Below are 21,236 nucleotides of genomic sequence, written 5' to 3' on the forward strand. Positions count from 1 at the left end.
TTCATATTCGTAAGGATGGGGCTAAACCAAAAGCCATATTTACTCTTGACAAAGCTCAAAGAAAGGTATTGTGCGATTGGATAGGAAACTTGAAGTTTCCCGATGGATATGCATCCGATTTGAGCCGTTGTGTTGATTTGAAGGAACTGAAGTTGAAAGGGTTGAAAAGTCATGATTGTCATGTTTTCATGGAGCGCTTATTACCCGTGGCTTTTAAAAATTTACTCCTGACTACAGTTTGGAATGCGATTCTGAGAAATAAGTCAATTTTTTAGAGATTTATGTTCCTCCACGATATCGGTTGAGGACATGAGTCGTTTAGAAGACCAAATACCATAAATTTTGTGTAAACTTGAGATGATATTTCCGCCTTCTTTTTCAATTCGATGGAGCATCTACCTATCCATTTGCCATATGAAGCTAAATTTGGTGGACCCGTCCAATATAGGTGGATGTATCCTTTCGAAAGGTTTCTTAATCATGTGAAGAAAAAAATTGGTAATAAAGCTCGTGTGGAAGGTTCTATATGCAATGCCTACCTAACGGAAGAGATTGCCAATTTTTGCTCTCTTTATTTTGAAAAACATATTGAGACCAAAGCAAAATACTTGAATATTGATGAAGCGGATGAACTAGACACAAGTATACCCAAGTGTTTCCAAATGCAGGATGAAATAGGGTGTTCATCAGTTGGGGGAACAAGATTTCTGGATGACAAGGAGTATAACCGTGCCCACCTTTATGTGCTATCTAATTGTGAGGTTTTGGAGCCATATGAAGCTCAATTTGTGACAGATTTCATTAAAGATCACCCTAATGTGAACAGAGAGGATGTTTGGCATAAGCATGAGGATCAATTTCCAGCCTGGTTTCGGAAGCATGTATGTAAGCTAAATATTCAAGATGATGTGATAAGAAGCTTGGCTTTGGGTCCTTCTCGAAAGGTTGTGACGTGGAATCGATATTCAATTAATGGGTTTAAGTTTCAAACATTTGACTATGGCAAAAGTAAGGCTAAATGCAACTACGGCGTTACTATTTCTTCTCTTGATGGCAATGATTATTATGGCATATTAGAGGATATCTTTGAGTTGTGCTACAATGGCCGGGATAGGAGTTATAAAACCGTCTTATTCAAGATTCAATGGAGGGATAATTCCGTAGCTGGAACGAGAGTCCATGATCGTTACAAACTCGTGGAAGTGAATCATACTCGAACCTACTCTCAATATGACCCATTTATACTTGCACAACAAGCTCATCAAGTTTATTTTGCATCTCTTCCGAGCACAAGCAATGATAGACAACAAAAGCAATGGTGGGCCGTTTTTAAAACAAAGGCACGATCAGAAGTTGATACATCTTTTTTCCAAGAAGAGGTTGTATCAGAAACAGTTTTGTCCCCAGTTGATCATGATGAAATTATTTATGCAAATGAGATAGAAGCGGAGGAGGAGTTAGAAGAGGAAGAAGAAGAGAATGATAAGGAGAGGGATGGGATAGAAGAGGGGGAAGAAGAAGAAGAAGAGGAGGAGGAAGAGGAAGAAGAAGAAGAAGAAGAAGAAGAAGAAGATGAGGATGATGATGATGATGAGTAAGAGAAGGTATTAAAAGTATACATATCAAAATTTGGAAACAATTATTAGCGTTTTATTTTGTCTTTTATACTTGTTTATTAGGTTTTATTTTTTTGTATCTTATAATAATTATCCTGTAATATTTGCTAACACTTTTTATTCAATTGTAGTACACATGGCTCCTGGAGGAAGTAGGCAGCGCGGAGGCTATAGTGAGGGAGGTAGTAGCTCCCGAGAGCAGGAGGAGGACGTTGACCGTTCTACTACGGAGGTGAGTGAGGAGGAGGAGGAGGTTGCTATACCCCGACATACTGACAACAGGATGATCCTTGATCCGAATGGTCTTTGGTAATTTTTTATTCATTCTATTTTGTAATTTTTTTATTTAGTAATAAATGACTTTTTTTAGACATATGTTAATTATACATTATTTTTTTTTCCTATATAATTATGTTTTTAACATGTTTGATTTCAGGTTTAGAAGTCAAACAGTTGTTCGTGGTGTGACTAATAGCACCCAAGAGAACATGACACACGGCGTTACTTGTTGGAGTAACGCTAGTGATGAAGATAAGGAGATGTGGTTCAACAACTTAGGGTATCTATTTATAAAATATATATTATTAAATATAATTTATTTATTCTTTTTACCTTATTATTAATTTGTTTCTCATCTATATGTTTACTTTTTGTAGCGTGTGTTCTATTGGCCAACCAACCTTGAGCGCCTAGTTTGGCAAAGGTATAATGACATTGGCAAGAAGAGGCTAAGGGACAACATGTATAAGGTGTCTAAGAGGAAGAAGGCGCCATCTTTCATGAAAGGTATTTAGTTTCTTTTAATACCCGTAATTAGTTAAAATTCATTACATATTTTGAAAATATATTAATTAATAATTGTTATTTTATTGATTACGGGTTCGTCATATGAGGAATATACCAAATACCGAACAGTCCCGAGTTCAAGGAAGCATCGCCCAGGAACAAGATCAACAGAAAGGAGGAGATAAGGATGCGGAAGTTGAGCCTACTCATTATGGAGGGTCTCAATCTTTTCATGATCGTGTGGTGTTAGATGTAAGTTATTTGTCTTAGCTTTTAATTTAATAGTCTTCTAATTTAATTAGTCTCATTAATTATCATGTTTGAGTAACAATTTCCTTGTTTTTTTTTCCGGAAGACCAAGAAGAATAAGGGCAAGGTACCCACGATTGTTGATCTCTTTGTTGACACTCACGCAAAGAAGACAAGCAAGGGCAAGTTGATCTTCGCGAAGGAAAAAGATCAATGATTATATGTAAGTGTCAAAAAATAAAAATTTCTTAGCTTTTTAAAGTATATGTTTTATCAATTTTTAGATAAGTAACCTCTAACCATTAATGTTTTATCAATTTTTTAGGAACAATTCCTTGTCCGTAGGAAGAACAACCCGGAAATTGATGACAATGAGCTATGGTTTGATCTTGTTGAGGGGTTCCAAAGAGGAGATGTGTATGGAGCCGGGTCGGCAAAGGAGATTTTCTACCCTCCTACAAGAAGAAGAGGGTCAATTTCCTCCCAACAACAACCTTATACCCCAAGTGTCGTGAGTGTGCTCCAAGCTCAATTAGCCGCCAGGGAGAGGCAGGATGCCGAGAGGGAGAGGCGGGATGCCGAGAGAGATGCTGAAATTCAGAGGATGAAGGATGAAATGGAACGGATGAACTCCTTCTTCGCCAATTGCAACACTGGGTGGCGCCCGCAACCAAAGGATCCTAGAGATCCTAATCATGGAGGTGGTAGTGGAGCGGGAGCAAGTTTCCCGGTTATGTAGTTTTTTAGAAAACATGTTATTCCCGGATAATGTTAGATGACCAAAACTCGTAGAACTCGTAGTTGTGTGTATGGAACATGATTTTCTTTATCAAGTTTGGTTGTGTTGGCTTCCCATGTGTTCTCTGCTTTGAAATGTTGGTTTATTTGCGGGTTTTTACGTATTTGGCTAGGTCAAAACGATTTTTAGGCTAAAAAACATGTAAATTTGGCGACGGACACTGGGCATTTGGCGACGGGAAACCGTCGCTAAGTCTCTGATCATGAATTTATTTTATGGGCATTGGCGACGGAAAACAGTAGTTTTGGCGACGGAAATCAGTCGCCAAAATGGCGACCAAAAACAGTCGCCAAAATGGCGACCAAAAGCAGTCGCCTTTTTTAAAAATATTGAGATGACGTGGATTTTAGTAAAGCGACTAATAGCAGTCGCCTTTTTAGCGACTAATGACAGTCGCCAATTTTGGCGACGAATTTCGGTCGCCCGCTTTAAAAAACTTCAGTCGCCAAAATTGGCGACGAACGCCTGTCGCCAAAAGCGACCAAACCCAGCTACGAAGTGCGGGCGACGGGTCTTAGTCGCTTTATTCGTAATGGCGACTGTTCTCAGTCGCCTTATATGGTCGCCAATTACCTTATTTGTTGTAGTGTATTGAGTTTCTGGAATTCGACCTTTGATATATTTTCATCTGTCTATTATGTTGTTCGTCATTAATTCGTCATGTTTTAACATAATTAATTCGTTTAGTTAATTTATCGTCACTAATTAATTCTCATTAATCTTATATTAATTCGTTTGCATCCGTCTCATCCATGTTTTGTTGTTTTATGACCCCTAATCACATGTAAATAACCTATTAACCACTTTCATCCGAGTAAACAATTTAATCAATCATTAAATTTACCGACGAGTATTAACAACACGCAATTCCAGCTTCACAGCCAGAATTCGAGTCAGAACAGACGCAAAGAATCGCTGCGCTATTCCAAAAGACGCGGCTCTGCTGCGCCTGTTCCGGGTTGAATTTTGTCCCTGAACTCCGTTGTTGTTTGACTTAGTTTAATTAGCTTACGTATAATTAACTATTATCTGTATTATCACCTTCTGTTTTGTTCGTTAATTCTTTCTTTATTCATTTTTTCTCAAATTATCCGTTTTAAAGGTATTTTCGACATAAATCGCCTATTCCAATGTAATTATTGTAATTTTCCTTATCGTATTTTCTTTATTGTATTTATTATTATTTCTTGTATCCTTTGTATGCCTTCACATGTAATTGAACATTAAATCCTACTTCGACCCAATTGTATGCTAAATTAATTGTTAACCGACTCAGTCTAATTCTCACATGTTAGGATTAAAACTTGGATGTTGCATTGCATGCATATAGCCGACGATATATCAAGTACGAATAACTTCCCTAATCATTAGTAGAGGCCGCTATCGAGGCGGGCGGGATTAGGTGTTCGATCAAAAGAGCTTCCTAATACGTACCCTCACCCCTTACTTCAAATCTCCGTGAACACCCGTGTTCATTGGCATCCACGAGAGTCATTCTAGATATAGAATGCTAAGGGTAACGATTGCTTAGTGTTCATGTCTCTACTTTGTGTCTTGACATGACACGAGGTATTCAAACGGTTTCAATTTCCCATAAAAATTGGTGGCGACTCCACAAATGCAAACGCTTGTTTCCCAAGCGCCCCCGTGGCCCATGTCCACAAACATCTTTCCAACCCTCTCCAAATCATAAACCCATTCCCCAGTATGATCTTTTATCCCCAGAATAAAATTCCTTCCTGCTCTTCCTTTTACCCAGTTGAAGAAATACTTAGTACAGGTATCACCATCCACCATCCATTTCATTTTTGCTCTTTGTCGCCAGAAAATAGCCACCGCTTTAGCATATTCTGTAACCTCTGCGTTGGCTTGTGAGAACAAAACGTCATTCCCTTTCATAATAGCAAGATTCATCCCCTGCTCAAGTTTCATATCAAAATCATCCCAATTTTTTCTCCATTCAAGCTTCTTATCAAGGGCCCATTTCTTAACCTGACTTCGAACTCTTGCTAATTTCCGTGTAACAACAAAAATTGGCGTTCTCCACTGAGAAAGTCATGCCTTCCGCATAATTTCCATACACTCCTTATGAGCAAAAACCCAAGCATCCAACTTATAGGGCTTTTTACTCACATTTTGGACCAAATTTAAATCCAATTCAATTGGAGCATGATCCGAGATTTGGATTGGGTAATGCTTGATACCAGTATTTGGAAATAAAAAGAACCAGTCCTTCGCGCCAAGCGCCCTATCAATTCTTTCATACACTCTCTTATCCCCATTTCTATTATTACACCATGTAAATCTCGGTCCTTTGAAAGGAATATCCACCAATTCATTACTCACCCTCCATAAGTTGAAGTCATAGGCTCCATTAATCACTCTTTTATTTGCACTTAGTTTGTCACTTTCAAACTCCACTTGGTTGAAGTCACCCACAATCAGAAAGGGGTGATTTAGTGTCATAATGCAACTTTTCAAGTCCTCCAAGACGGAGTTTCTCAAATGAGTATAAGGTGAACCATAAAACAACACTAGATACCACAAACGACCATGATACTTTTCTACTAGCAAAACGATAAAATTGGTACAAGACCATACACGGCTAAACTTAGCTTCCTTCCGAAAACCTACCCAAAGCCCCCCCGCACTACCAATGGCATCAATGCCTACACAATTTGTAAAACCATAAGGCCTAAACAAAGGGAAAAGACTACTTGCATTATATTTTGTTTCAATTAGGAAGACAAACTCATAATAACTATTACCTAGTAACGCTCGTAGCTTAGGAATTGTAGGGGCGAGCGTATTATTTAATCCCCTACAATTCCAAATAAGTCCCTTCATGGCTGATGAGGAGGTTGATTAGGCTCAACCTCCGCAAAACCTTCCTTAGCCCCTCCAGAAGAAGAATCAGTGGACATTTCCACCTCCATATCGTCCACAGTCAGACGAAAATAACCCTTCGAAATCCCATTCTGACTTCCTTGCACCTCAGAACCAACATCAAATATCCTCTTCTTTGCCAAGTTCTGAAGATAACTCTTTGCTTTGTCCACTGATATGAGAGCATCATCAGGAACTAAATCATCCCTCACCTCGGTACAACATTTCCTCTTTCGTGCCCCATAAATAACTTCCTTGTTTTCCTCAATAGCAGAGGACTTGTGGTAACAGTCAGCTAACCCCATAAAACCATCAGACAAGGATGGAACATCCCCTCCTCATCCATTTCAGCAACTAATCTTGCTGAGATACCAGAGCCAGCAATGACAAAAAAACTTGGTGAATGATTCTTTACCAGAAGACCCCTCAGCAATCATCACTCCCTTCTTTCCACGATCAGATTTTTGCATCTTACCCATAGTCATGTCCAGATTCAGAATCTCGTCTAGAGGCTTTAGAGAAGATGAACCAGCTTGCAGCTCCAAATCCTTTCGAATAATTGCAGCAGGTGTTACAGAGAGTGCAACATTTTTTCCTTCATCCTCCACGCCAGACTCCTTAATTTCCAAAGTAGAAACCATCCCATTATTACTCGTAACCTCCTCCAACTGTAAAGCAGTATTACCATCCTCGGTGTTTTCAGAGGATGATATCAGATTAATCACATCAATATCCTGGAACACTGAAGAATCCTCTGAAACAGCATTCAGAGCGTTTGGACTAAGTACCCAATCAGTAGGGTAAGAATCAGAGTGGTTAGACCCCTGAGTCTGTTGGGTCTCAGAATCCGAGCTAACTATGATCACATTTCCAGCTTCCTCCACCATAACATCTTCATTAACACCATTTCCAGCATCAGAGTTCACTCCATCAGGATAGTGATACCTGATAGGGAAACCCTTCAATGGTGGATCAAACGTTTGATTAAAACCTCTATAATCATCACCCATCAGTGCCCAATCCATATCATTCTCCACTCTACCTTGAATGGCTTCCTCAATACGCAAATCACGATCAATACCACCTCTCGGATCACCATTATCCGCAACCAGGATATAGGCGTCAGTGTCATTAATATGTTGGAGAGCAAAATCCACAGCTGCATTCTCCTCAAACTCCTCCCCTTCACTATGGAAGTCCTCATGAGTATTACCTTCATCCACATTAATCCAGCTACCTGCTCCTCTTAAAATTCCGCCCTGTCCATCCCAATTAATATTCCCACCAACCTGTTGAGATCGCCCTCCATTACTCTGAGTCTCGTTACTATTTACCTCGCCATTTGCATCAGTCATATGCACATCCGCATTCCTCTCTGCTCCCCCCCCCTAACAACAGTTCCAGTATTCCCACCAAGGTGAACAGCACCAGGGCCTACCTGGAAAATCACGGGTCCAGCAAAGGGCTGAGTTGTTACAGCGAAGCTCATCCCAGGAGTAACACGGCCACCTGGTGTAATCCCCAAGTCAAAAATCACCATTCTTTCCCTTTCTTGCCTCCTAAAACAATCAGAAGCCAATCTCCGGTTTCCCAACTGTAACCTAGAAGAGATATGCTTGGTTGTTGAAGGTGTTGCCCTTAAGTCAAAATTAAACATTGTATGGCTATTATTAGCCTGGAATACCACAAAACCCCTCTCCACAGACCTATCCATCATACCAGAAATACTTGACACCACATTCATCATTGTTTCTCTACATTGCAAGCCTCTGTGACCCACCTTGCCACACCTAATGCAGTATTTGAAAATCTCTTTATACTTGAATTGGACCCACAGGAGATGTCCCCCATCCATAGCCAATAAGAAATCCGGCATTAGCGGCTCATTCATCTTAAGGCCTACCCTAATCCTTAGGTAATCATTCCTGGGAATGACATCAAATGGTTCAACATGATAATGCTGACTGAGAAGTTTTCCGGCTACATGAGCCACATGCATGTTTAAACATTCAAAGGGAAGCCCACAAACGCGGACCCAAACCTCAGCAAAAGGGAACCTCACAGTCCTAGGAATAGTGTCAGGATACCACTTCGCCATGACCATTAAAGCTCCATCAATGGTGACAGTGTTGCTAGCTAATAAACCTTCCAGATCACCAACATCTTCACAATGGAAGACATAAATATCTCCCATTTTAAAAGCTGTGACTCTCCCATTTGTACTCCAGTTTTTTCGAATCACATCATTGATAAGATTAGCCTCAAAGAGACGATAATCAACCAGGAAGCCTAGGCAACAGTTTCCCCAGAACTCCCTGGATCGTCCCAACTCTGCAGGGTCAACATTAATGACCCCCCCAGACCTAGGATACCTCCATAAATTTGCATGCAGGGGGGTTGTTAGGGTTGAACTCAGCATTTGAATGAGTATGGTGGTACTGTTGGTGATTGGGAATATCATGAGTTCCATTATCATCCCTTCCATTCTGCCGACCATCGTTCCCAGCTCCTTGATTCTCTCCATTACCAAACCTCCCAAACTGTCCTTCAAACTCCATTTTAGGACCAGAAGAAGAAGTATTATGAGCTTGATTGAATGCTTTTTTATTACACTCTTTAAAGATATTTGATTGAAGAAATTTGGATGGAATGAATTTCCCCATTATCACTGCTTAAATACCCACCAGGCAGAGGAGAAGCTCAAAAATCATCCGGAAACTACAATCGTTCCTCCAATCATCTGAAAAAGAGCTATATCCAACCGGATAAATTAAACCTCGAGCCGTACAAAATAGGAAACCCCCAATTAAAGGATACTGGAAATTAATGATTATAGAACTTAATACCAAAATGAGAAGTAATAGGCAGTAATAATTATAGGGTTGTCAGAAAAAACCCTTAAGATTCCCAATTAATCCTAATTCAATTGGGTAAGAATAGCAATGATTATAATCAAGTAAAAGATTTTGATTTGATGTAAGAGAATTTGCAGCGTTTTGGATAAGCATTAAACTCTATTGATTATAACAAGAACACTTATAAAGGAGATAATTTGCTTGATAGATAAAGAATTTGCAAAGATTCTAATGTGATAGATGAATGTTACTCACGTGCTCTCCAAAAAAGAGAGAAAAAGCTCTCTCTAGAAAGTTAGAGAGAGAAGTTGAGTGTAAGTACAATACTTTTTCAAGAAGTCTTTTGCTCAAATTGCGGAACAGGCGGAAGTTTTAGCGATTCTAGAATAAGTTGAGTGTAAGTACAATACTTTTTCAAGAAGTCTTTTGCTCAAATTGCGGAACAGGCGGAAGTTTTAGCGATTCTAGAAGTACTAAAGTAGGTTACTCAAGAAAATATTTTTCATGTTTGCATTTTCTCTAATTGTCTACAAGTTATTGCACAAATATTAGGAAAATCATCTACTAAAATGTCTACTAGGGTGGTTCTTAACGACATCACTAATATAGGTTGTTATTTCCATTGTCTTTACTTTTGCTATATTCCTAGATCTACTAATAAAATGGGGGATTAACTAGGAAAGCCATTAGTATTTAATTGTCCTTTTATTCCCCATCTGTCAGAAAAAAATTCGTTGCTCACGCCGACAAAGATGCCAAAAACTTGAGCAAGTGCAACTTATAACTTGCTAAGACCATCCTGAAACAAGGCCAATTGTTTGGTCATGACCTTGCTTGGTCATGGTTAATGACTTAATTAAGCTAATTAATTGGTGACCAACTGACCAAATGTGTGAGTTTGTGGCCAAATACAATAAAAGGTCAATTTGTGACCTGACAAAATTGACCACTTTTATAACCTCATATGTGTCTAAATTCTATTGGTGGAACAATTGAAAAATAATAAATTTCATATAAAAAAAGAATGTGGAAAATGATTGTGAATGTTGTAAAGTGGAAAATGATTGAGTTGATGACCTAGGTCGTGACCATCTATTTGAGAGGGTAAAAATAAGTCCAGATAAATAAAGCGGAATTAAGAGTAAAACCGGATCGCGACCTAATTAGCGCGACCACTACTTGAGGATGGTCTAAGAAGTAATAACTCACTTTACGGCATAAAAGCTTAAGAATGAGCCCTCGGAAACATATTGACATATATTGATTGTTTTGGCTAATTTTGCATGGCAAGGTAATTTTCATTGCTATACACAGGATTCAGGAACCTCAGACTGAGCTAACAAGGCAGACGGTTTCGAGAGCGTAAGCCGGTCTTCTTTGTAAGCCGGTCTTCTTTGTTGAAGGAATACTTGCAGGCTTCAAAAGTTTTATCTATATATGAAAACCAAGTGTATAATAACATCACAAGTCATGGCAACTTCGACTGAGAATACGACAAAACTAAGAGATCTCAACCATTTTTAGGGTGTTGAAGGAAGCTGCACAGGCATACGGGAGAAAACAAGGAACAGGATCACATCTTTTAGGTTATTGATTTTCATAACATTTCGTTCCCTCTCATTTCCTCTCACAAATTTCTCACTTCTCATCCCCTCTTCAGTCTCTCTCTAAGCTTGGCTGTTTAGCAAAACAACCATAATTAATAAACAAAATTCTCAACCAGGTTGGGTTAAAAAACATAAATCTCAACCAGGATCAAGTAATAATCATCCAACGGCATTGATCACAACACATTGTTTCCTAATCACGAGAAATAATAAGGTATTCCCTTCGCCCCGGTCATTTGTTGTCCTTTGATTTTGGCACAAAGACAAAGGAAATGAGATTAGACCAATTACTAAATGACAAGTGGAATAAATTGAGTGTAAATGATCAAATTACTCATCAAATTCATTTTTAAATAGAAAGGACAACAAATGACTAAGACACCCAAAAATGAAAAAGGACAACAAATGACCGGAACAGAGGGAGTATTAATTAAAAAGAAAAAAAGGCAGACGTGCTGGAAAAAAGACATCACGCTTGACGAAGCCATATAATCATATCTTCTTCCATATTACTAGTAAAAGGAATTCTTTCAAATCATTCTAAAAATAATCTTAAAATAAAAAAAAATAGAAGGATCATTTACAAAAAGGGTTTTTTATTCTATGCCCGGTGGACATAGGTTAAGAAAGCAAAAATAGAAAGAATGTTTTCCTTAACAAAAAAAAAAAAGTAATTGTATATTACAATTTCCCATAAAAACATCATTAAATAATTTAATTCTTTCTTTTTTTGGCTTTCTTAAGTACTGGCATAGGTTAGAAAAACTGAAAAACCTTTTACAAAATTAAGCTAGACTCAGAAACACAAACCATTTCAGCAGATTAAACGGGCACAGGGGTAAAGTGTAGAACATCAAGATCGATACACTTCGGTCAAGAATGCGGCGAAACAAATAGATCAAAACCGTGTTGACATAAACACCAGAGAGACAACCAGAGACAAAAATATCTGGATTCAAACGTTGAAATGAAATGGTTTTTAAGAAAACATCCAATTATGTCCCATCAGAAATTCAGCACTTAAAACTTCTACAACAAACCACAGTTCAGTAATTACTCTAATTTAGGTAGACACATTCATCAGCTATGGCTTCATCACCCAGTCACTCGCAAAACAAAAAATTGAGACTAAGCTCTCCCATTTCCCCTACATTTAGTTTCCAACTCAGATCATCTACTTGGCACCATGCTTGGCCTTGGAGTGAGATTGCAAAGCCGAGTCTGACTTAAAAGTCCTGCAACAGGTTTACAAAGGTCACGAAAGATTCACATTTAACTCACTTAATGCAGGAAGTCAACAACCACAGGAACAAAACAATGCTTACTTTTTGCAAGAACCGCATGAGACATCGCCGCCACTGGACTTGGGAGTTTTGTCAGCAGCTGGAGTCTTTCCACTTTTGCTTGTTGGGTAAGGAGTAGCAACATGAGCAACACCCTTCTTTGTATCTGTAAGAAATCACAATTGTATCTAATCAAATGCCCGATATGGCAGCTCGACAATTACTGCTAGGCCAAAACCATGAGTATTTTTCACAAATACAAAATCACATTTGAGATCATCCCACGCTTAAGACTTAAGATGACCTTTTTTCATGTATTAGGGAGTTCTCTTTATTATACTGGTGGATTTCGGAAAAAAAAAGAAAGTGGACTATTACTCGGCAATTAGTATCCTATCAATCTATCGATAATTGTCAGTGTTTTTATAACATGTTACGTTCCTATGTTCACTAGTTTGGCCATGTTGTTAAACAAGTTAGTTTCGGGCGGTTAAATTAACACTAGCTTCTTTCATAAAATGGTATATCAGCATTTGTCATCATGTCGCATGCATCGGATACTAACAGCTGAGTCATAGTTGACATAAAATTGGAATCACACAATTCAACCTCCATTAATCCTTAAGATAAAAATCCAGGAGTACGGAGGAAAAGAGAAATGAAGTTACCTGTTTTCTGAGGTGTAATTAACTTTGCCTTCTTGGATTGAGGTGTCTTTGCATCTGAACTGGGCCTTTTCTTGCCAGCATTAGCCTAGAGAAAAGAGACGTGGCAATTTCAGCAAATAAAAAAAATAATGCCTGCCTATAAGAAAAGGAGACGAATTTCTATAAATGCAGTATTACATTAGCTGGCTTCTCCTCCTCTGAGTCCTCATCTCCATCCTCACTATCTTCCCCACTGTCACTCATGTCCGCTGCCTACAAATGTCAAATGCATGTCAAGTAACTAGGCTTCTCAAAACAAGCCTGACTTGAATCAACAAGCCAATCATGTTGAAAACATGAAACCCAGAGTAACCACGTAATTTCTCATGATAAGAATTGGAAGACAACATACCAAAAAAGTTTCACATAAAATTTATTCACATACCTCATCAGATTCACCATCATCAGATTCATCAGAATCATCAGATTCATCGCTACCAGACTCATCACTATCATCTTTCTCTTCAGTTTTTGACTTAATCTCCTCCTTTGGCTTTGTGGCAGAAGGCTTAGCAATTGGAGCAGCTAATTGCCCTGAAAGCACAAACTCTTTAAGATCATACTAAAAAATTAAATAAGCATAAGGAGAAAACACAAGCATAGTGGCTACCATTCTCCTTAGCAATTGGAACATCCTCCTCTTCCTCATCAGAAGAGTCTGAAAAATACAAGATACAGACTCTTAGTTAGTCCATTGTCTTCTACCAATGTGCTTACAAAGACATTTACTATAGAAAATTACAACATTAAACAGCTTACCAGACTCAAACACCGTAGAGAGCAGCAGAAAACGAGCGAGTCAAGGGAGGCAAATACTTTGGCATGAACAGAAACATAACAATTAGACAATATTTAATTGAAAGAAACCAAGATATTCCGGTTTAGGAAGAAATAAAATTATAAAGCGCTAAAGCTCTTCCAGAATAGAGATATCTTAAGACAGAACATAGGCCAGGGTGCTGAGAAAGCTACAAGAATTAAGAAAATAACCAACTCAACTACAAATTAAGAGTTAGTTATGGTCATGTCCAGAAAAGGTTCCATTGTTCCTTGTAACATCACATCAGCACCACTCAATCAGGTAACCAATTTAAGCATAAATCTTAATTGGTCAACAACAATGCTACTACGACTCTTTTAATATAAGATTACACTACCACGATACCAAAAGTGTAGACTGGATTCCTTATCCAACACTTTTCTTAAGTGAGATAGAAATAAGGCTTCTACTAACATGATAAATGTAAAACTAGAGATTGGTACACAAAGCATATCGTACACTCTCGTAATTTTTTTATGATTATGTATTATATATCCTTCCATTTCAATTTAAAAAACTCAAAACGCCATCCAGAGTGTGTATGTATTATCATATTTGGGCATTCGAATATGTGTCACTGTCAAATGCTCCTTACCCAGGTCAACAAAATATGTCTCTACCATATGCTTTGACTATATGTTATGATTCAGAGTCACTTCAATAGGAAAACCTCCGGGTTTGAAACCCAGAAAAAATCTGAAGAAAAATGAATGCAAGCATCATAATGTTCAGGGGAGTGCCATGTTCAATATAACCATCTCAACTACAAAATTAAATTTCGTGATAAATATGATGAAATAAAAATGCAAGCACCATAATGAATATTTGAAAGGATATTGTTCGCCTGTAGCAGCAAGGTATCCCATCAGATGAATGCTTCCATTCTTCCAGTTGTGAGATATCTCAAAATCTTCGTCGAAAACCAAATCAAATGACAGCTGAGGAGTGTCCTGGTTTAGCATGCCCATAACCAACTTCTTGTCAGTAGTTTTAACCTGGACTATCACAGTCTCTTTATCTTTCTTCATGTCACCGAGAGTAGCCTGAACAGTACAAAGCACAAGCATCATGTAAACTAACGTACTTAGCTCAAATAATACAATCTGTCAAAATTCAGATATACGCTCCTGGTACCTGTGAAACGTGAATAACAAAACCAGGCTTGAGAGGTACTTGGCATGGCTTGTTGCCCTTAACCTCAACACCTTCACACAACCAGCACAAATTAATGACATGCCAAAATAACCATGATGCCACACACACGTTTCAAATTAGTACAACACATAGATTCCATTTGTAAAATCATCCGCACATACATTTCAGATATTTCATAAACAAAAAGACTACAACGAACTACGATATCAACCCCGTTACATCAGTCCAATCAAACATTTTGGCGAGCAGAGGCGAAGCTAGAAAACAATGAAGTTAAATTCAGAAGAAAACCCTCAACTTATAAGCTTCTTAACTATCTAGGGTTCTCTCGCAACATTTAATACTTCCATAGTTAAAACAATGAAGTTAAATTCAGAAGAAAACCCTCAACTTATAAGCTTCTTAACTATCTAGGGCTCTCCAGCAACATTTAATACTTCCTCAGTTTCATAAGATTTTATACGTTTCCCAAAATCTCCCTCGCATATTTGAAAACAGATCACAATCAAATGGAACAAAGGACGCATCATATCAAAACACTTCAATTTAGAATGTAGAAAACTGCGGAAACGTAAACCAAGCACTAAAACATTAAATCGCAATCTTCTAAGAGTATTTCTAAACTGGGTTTCGATTATTGTTTCTCAAATTACGACATCAAAATAATCACAACCCGTATAATATCAAAACCTAAAATGGTTTCAAAATCCCTGTATTTCAATCACAATTCCCTTTTTCAATCACTCAAACGAAACATAAACATACAAATCTTCATCATCAAACTAATAAACATAACTTTTAATATGAAATAGTGAGATAATCTAAACAAATCAACTAATTAAGTAGAATGATAATCTAATATTCACACAAGAAAATCGCAAATCACAATAATCATAAATATAATAAAGCGATCAAACATTTTGCAAGAAATAAGAAATATGATTAAAAAACAAAAGGGTAGAAAGAGAAAGGGAAAGAGATAAACCCCAGAATTCCATTTGGCCTGCCATTGGAGATGAAGAAAGGGTAAAATCAAGGGTTTTAGGAAAGTGAGAAGTGAAAATGAATTAGGGTTTTGCGAAAGAGGCGAATAAATGGGGGTTTTATATGTTGATGAGTCTTGAGGTTGCATCTTACACATTTGGGCTTTTCAGTAAATGGATAAATGGAAAAATGTTGTCCAATAATTAAACTTGTTAAAATATGACCCGATTTTTAAATATCATCTAACATGTTTTTTAACTTAAGTATAGTAAATTTTGGCTCTGTTTGGTAAAACTAGCTGAAACCTGAAAAGGTAGCTGAAAACTGAAAAGGTAACTGAAACCTGAAAAGGTAATTGATAAGGTAGCTAAAAATTATGAGGTGATAAGGTAACTGATTATATAAAAATGTGTTTGGCAAACTGCTGAAAAGGTACCTCTGATTTTGGTAAAATGACGGAAAAAGATATAAAAATTATTTAATATTATAGAATAAAGGGGTACAAAATGGAAAATAAGTCATTTCAGGTACCTGATTTCTCAAATGCTACCTGAGGTAGCATTTCATTTCATGTACCTTATTTGACCAAATAAGCTACTTGCCAAACACTTGCAAAAAAATCAGGTAGCTGAAATTTTGGTCAAATAAGCTACTTTGGTCAAATAAGCTACCTGAAGTGTCGTGCCAAACGGAGCCTTTGAAATTCGACTGTATTTGAAATGATGATACGTTTTTTAAGGTCATAACCTGATCCGATACGTTAGACTTTATAAGAAAATACGTTATTTTAAAGATATAAAAGCTTGTGATATTTTACCTAAGTTATTAGGTTTATTATCGAAAGAAATCTTTTGTAAAGAGTTAGTTTTAACAAATATAGAAATTATTAAATTATTATGCATTTATAGTAAAAATAGGGATTTTAAGTTTGCATATAGTCGAACGAGTAAATTAGAAGAATTTTGAGAAGGTAATCTACTAAGAAGGCATAACATGAAAGTGAAAATGGCTTGAGAAGTTGAGATAGCGTGATAATGATAACTGAATTCGACCTTGATCAAGGAGTTGCCGAAGACGTGGAGGTGGTTTTTCAAATGTGATTTTATTGAGCTTGAATGATGAATTGATATGATATTAGCCCTCACCGCACCTTTCTTGCACTCGTTTCCCAACACTCTACCCTATCGCCTACACTAGCCAGATTAATCACCAACTTTGAGTAACAACCCCCATTGGGAAAAAAACCTAATTGAAAATATTAAGGTTAACTACAATTAAATTAAAATTTATGTAACTTAATCAATAAAATGAAACAAATTACCAGCTTGATTGTCAATTAGATTTTCATAATTGGAATTAATGCGACAATTTTGATAAGGGTTTGAACGACAGATCGACGACAAAGGCATGACGAGAACGACAAAAGGTTGGATTGGCCCCGTTGGTGAGTGAATGAGAAGGGACAGTGTGTTCTGTCGCTGGCGGGGCTGGGATGGAATGAAGGTCACGATGAGAGGGCAGAACGTTGGCGCCAACGGAGGGTAGTTGGGCTAGGGAGGCGGAAGTGGGAAGGGGGTGTTGGGGGTTAAGAGGTGTGGGGATATTTTTTGTTTTTTTTGTTTTTAATGAAGGGTAGTGATGGAAAAAAAAAAAGATAAACGCGGGATTGAGTAGATTGGTGCGCGGGATTTAACAATTACAGTGATGTAATTACGCCTATCACCTTTTGTAGGATTGACAGATGTATTATTCGTAAAATTAACTCTTTTTATTTTGACCTTTTATAGTAAAATCCACTATTTATTTGATAACAAAAACTTGTCAATATGGTATTTTGGTAGAATGGTAAGCAAAAATAGAATGGACATAGTTAACTTAGTGCGTAGAAATTTTTGTAAAATAACATAAAAATTAATGGTACTATTGTACAAGTACGGATAGTTAGAGTTAGTTTTTTATAAGGCGGCTTTACATTATTAACCTCGCAATTGTAAAACAAATCCAAATACAACTAGTTTTAAACCCGTACAAAATTGCACGGGTATGTATTTGGGCCGGTATTAATGTTTTTGGATGCATATTTTTTTTTTTGCATTTCTATTATAATTATCTAGTTGGTCTAAATCAGTGATTAAATTGCACGGGTATGTATTTGGGCCGGTATTAATGTTTTTTTTTTTTTTTTTTTGCATTTTTATTGTAATTATCTAGTTGGTCTAAATTAATTTCACTTATTTCGAATGTAAAATTATTTCATACGGAGTAGTATTTTTGCAAAGACGAAAAATTGTCGCATATTTGTATTGGCGGACGATTTGAAGAAAATAATTTTTGCACACCAACAGGTCCCACCATAACCTAAATTTCCAAAAAAAAAAAAAAGTTGTGCTAATGATGTGGCGCATTCTGCATTCAGCATTGTCTTTTTTTTTTTTAAAGCAACTGCCCGAAGGCATTACTCAATAGATAAGTGATCGAACCGTACAACAGCGTTTGTAGACAATGGTAAACCATCATCCCATACAATTCGACCCAAAACACGAGGAATACAATGAGTTAAAGCATGAGCTACGCAATTATTAGAACGGGATACATGTAGTCAAATGACCGACTGAAACTGGGAACTACACGCAATGATGTCCTCGATCAACAATGAGAACATACTTCTTCCCGTCTTCTTATCTTTTATAGCTTCAATGACTTGTAAACAATCGCTCTCCACTTCAACCAATTGAATTCCACGCCTCACCGCTGCTTCTAGCCCGTCTAACACCGCGCAAGCTTCGGCGATATGAACGTCCCATTATCTTCTGAATTAATAAAGATAAGATTTATTAGTTGACAAAAATAGTTATTAAAATAGCCCATTTTACAATAAGCGTAAAATCGCATACATAAAATCGCATACATAAATCTGTGTTGAGGGGTCGATAACTCAATATCACAAAATTATGCTTACTAATTACTTCACGATTAGGGAAATTAACTCGATTACTTCCCCATAATTAATCCCATAAACGTGTGAAATCGGTAACTTAAGTTACTCCATGATTTGTCCCGAATAGTATTACCAGTATGGTAATACAATATGGTCACCTTTTCTTCACGTCACATATTTTGGTCAGAGATGATATAGATCACTTTAACGTTACGAATCTTGTTAATTGTTTGCCTCATGTCATTTAGCAATCAATCGTATATTATTTTGTGAATATAATTAACATTAGAGTGCCCCTTTACATAGTTATATGGTTGTTTCATACGTGTGACATGCATGTTATTTATCATACGTAAGATCAATATATGAATACTACTTCTCATTTAATCATACTACAATTTTATCATTCAGCTTATGACGTGATCGATCTTTTAGTATTAAAGTATAAAAAATTAGCCCCTTCAATTAAGTAATTTATTTACTTTTAATTTATATTTTCTTACAAAAAATGAAAACCGGAAACAAGTAATTAGAACGTATAGTAACATTTTTTACTTTGACAGTCCTTTGTTTAAAAATTTGTCTCGAAAAATAAGAATTGTAATAATATGATGAAAAATGTGAAAGAAAGATGCTTGGCCTAATGGGAGTTAATAATATCCACCGCTCGGTTTTTACGTTTTATCTTTTACTCCGTATATTATAAAAGATGATGGAGTTTATAATATTATATCTAATGGAAGAGGCAATACCTTCATCAACGAGTTTTCCTTATAACATTTCACAACTCTCTTTTCTGCTTAACATTATTGATGGGGCATATTCTGCACCCTCTGACCAAGTCGACATATTGAGCAAGGTCAAAGATATCCACAGCAAGTCAACGACTTAGACAGCCTGACCGACACAGCCTGTCGGCCTGTCTCTTGTGCCTCGGCTAGGGCACCTTGTCCGCCGGGGCACACATCCGCGAACTCATATCCAAGATCCCTCGGCGGCGAGTCAACCGGTCCCGTCGGCCTGCCATGGCCCCTCGGCCGAGGGTAGCTCAGTCTTTCCACCTGCTAGCCACTTGGCCACTTGGCCACTACGTGACAAAAGGTGAAAGTCTATAAATACTCCTTTACACTCATTGAGTAGAGGATCCACAATTGAACCTAAGAATCACTATTCATCTGGTAATATCTTCCTTATCTCTCTACAATACATACTTCGCCAAGTAACCACAACTTACCTCTCTAAGTTACTGACTTGAGCGTCGGAGTGAGTTCGCTCGGTCCCAAGCCGAGCCCTCAGTTTGTTCACTGTTTCAGGAGACCGAAAGGAGAAGCCAACCAAAGACGTCATTCTACAAGCACGGGTGGTAACAAATAACTGCTCTGGAATTACACCCGGAACAATTATTTAAATCGGGTATGAAACACTATAAGCATTCAAGAGCCCCAAAAGATGAAAGGCGTAGATTATGCATGCACCTTAAACTTGACAATTATTGACTACCAGTGAGGCAGTGAGTTAGTTGTAGGAAGTGACAGGTGTTGCTGGATTTTTCCTTTTTCCTAATAATTGACATCAAAATTACTAAAGTTTGTAATATACACAGTTCTTGTATTATTGGTAGGACTTAAGAGTATATTCTAGCTGAATCATCTCGCATATTCTATAGGTTTTTGCCACTTTGGTCATTTTCTGTTTAGATCTATTTTAATTACGATACGTTATTATTAGGTCATTTTGTGTTTAGGTCTATTTTAGTTACAATATACGGAGTATATGTTATTATTAGGTCATTACAAAAATCGGCCAGTTTGCATTGGCTCGGCTCTAATAACACAAATTTTTACAAGACACGGTCTTTTATTAATGTTAATTTAGCGAGATACCTCTATCTATTTATATTTAATTTTTGTCGTTTTTTTAATTAGTTCTTTGTTATTTATTGATTTTCTCTCATTAATGTAGTAAGAGGCGGTCTCTCAAGAGATTCAGGAGATTTACTATAGTTTTAACTTTTAAGTGGCCACGATCATTTAGGATTGACATACTATTTACACAACTCCTCGTTATAGACGGACACTATCCATCTATAACTATAGCTGGATAGTGTTCCTCTCATAAATGAAAATGAGTAGTGCAAGTGGGTGAGGAAGGGATACCCCACTTGCCCCCCACTTTAATTTTGTGAGAGGGTCACTATCCGTCTATAACTATAAACGGATAGTGACCGTCTATAATGAGACGGACTGTACTATTTAACTTAAATTAGTATTTCTCTGTTCAATTTTTTCGACTGAAACGAGTTGAATTGAATTGAATGAGGTTAAGCTGAACTAAACTAGACTGAATGAAGCTGAGGTGGACTGAATGCAGCTGAAGTAAGTCGTAAGGAGTTAATTTTGTGCGAGATGAGCTGAATAGTACTTCTACTTACTAAAGTTGAACATAACTGAACTGAATAGAGGTGAATTGAACTGAAATGAGTTGAAATTAAGTCAGAAAGAACATAGCTTTATTAATTTTGTGTCATTTTGAATCATTGATCTTTTTATGA

General features: G+C 37.2%; 2 protein-coding genes across 2 annotated transcripts; one reads left to right on the forward strand and one right to left on the reverse strand.

The window, feature by feature from the left end:
• The first annotated feature begins 443 nt into the window (after window positions 1–443).
• LOC141612701 (uncharacterized) lies at window positions 444–2,166 on the forward strand. The gene is made up of 3 exons (XM_074431490.1): window positions 444–1,604; window positions 1,748–1,925; window positions 2,053–2,166. The coding sequence occupies exon 1, from the start codon at window positions 453–455 to the stop codon at window positions 1,596–1,598; it is 1,146 nt and encodes a 381-aa protein (XP_074287591.1). The 5' UTR covers window positions 444–452; the 3' UTR covers window positions 1,599–1,604; window positions 1,748–1,925; window positions 2,053–2,166.
• Window positions 2,167–11,694: 9,528 nt separating this feature from the next.
• LOC141611001 (histone deacetylase HDT1-like) lies at window positions 11,695–15,883 on the reverse strand. The gene is made up of 10 exons (XM_074429391.1): window positions 15,749–15,883; window positions 14,743–14,813; window positions 14,446–14,651; window positions 13,548–13,561; window positions 13,399–13,446; window positions 13,174–13,322; window positions 12,927–13,001; window positions 12,750–12,834; window positions 12,124–12,247; window positions 11,695–12,033 (listed from the first exon to the last, which is right to left on the reverse strand). The coding sequence occupies exons 1-10, from the start codon at window positions 15,771–15,773 to the stop codon at window positions 11,973–11,975; spliced, it is 858 nt and encodes a 285-aa protein (XP_074285492.1). The 5' UTR covers window positions 15,774–15,883; the 3' UTR covers window positions 11,695–11,972.
• Window positions 15,884–21,236: the final 5,353 nt, after the last annotated feature.

Source organism: Silene latifolia, chromosome 11 (assembly GCF_048544455.1).
Source record: "Silene latifolia isolate original U9 population chromosome 11, ASM4854445v1, whole genome shotgun sequence".
NCBI lineage: Eukaryota > Viridiplantae > Streptophyta > Magnoliopsida > Caryophyllales > Caryophyllaceae > Silene > Silene latifolia.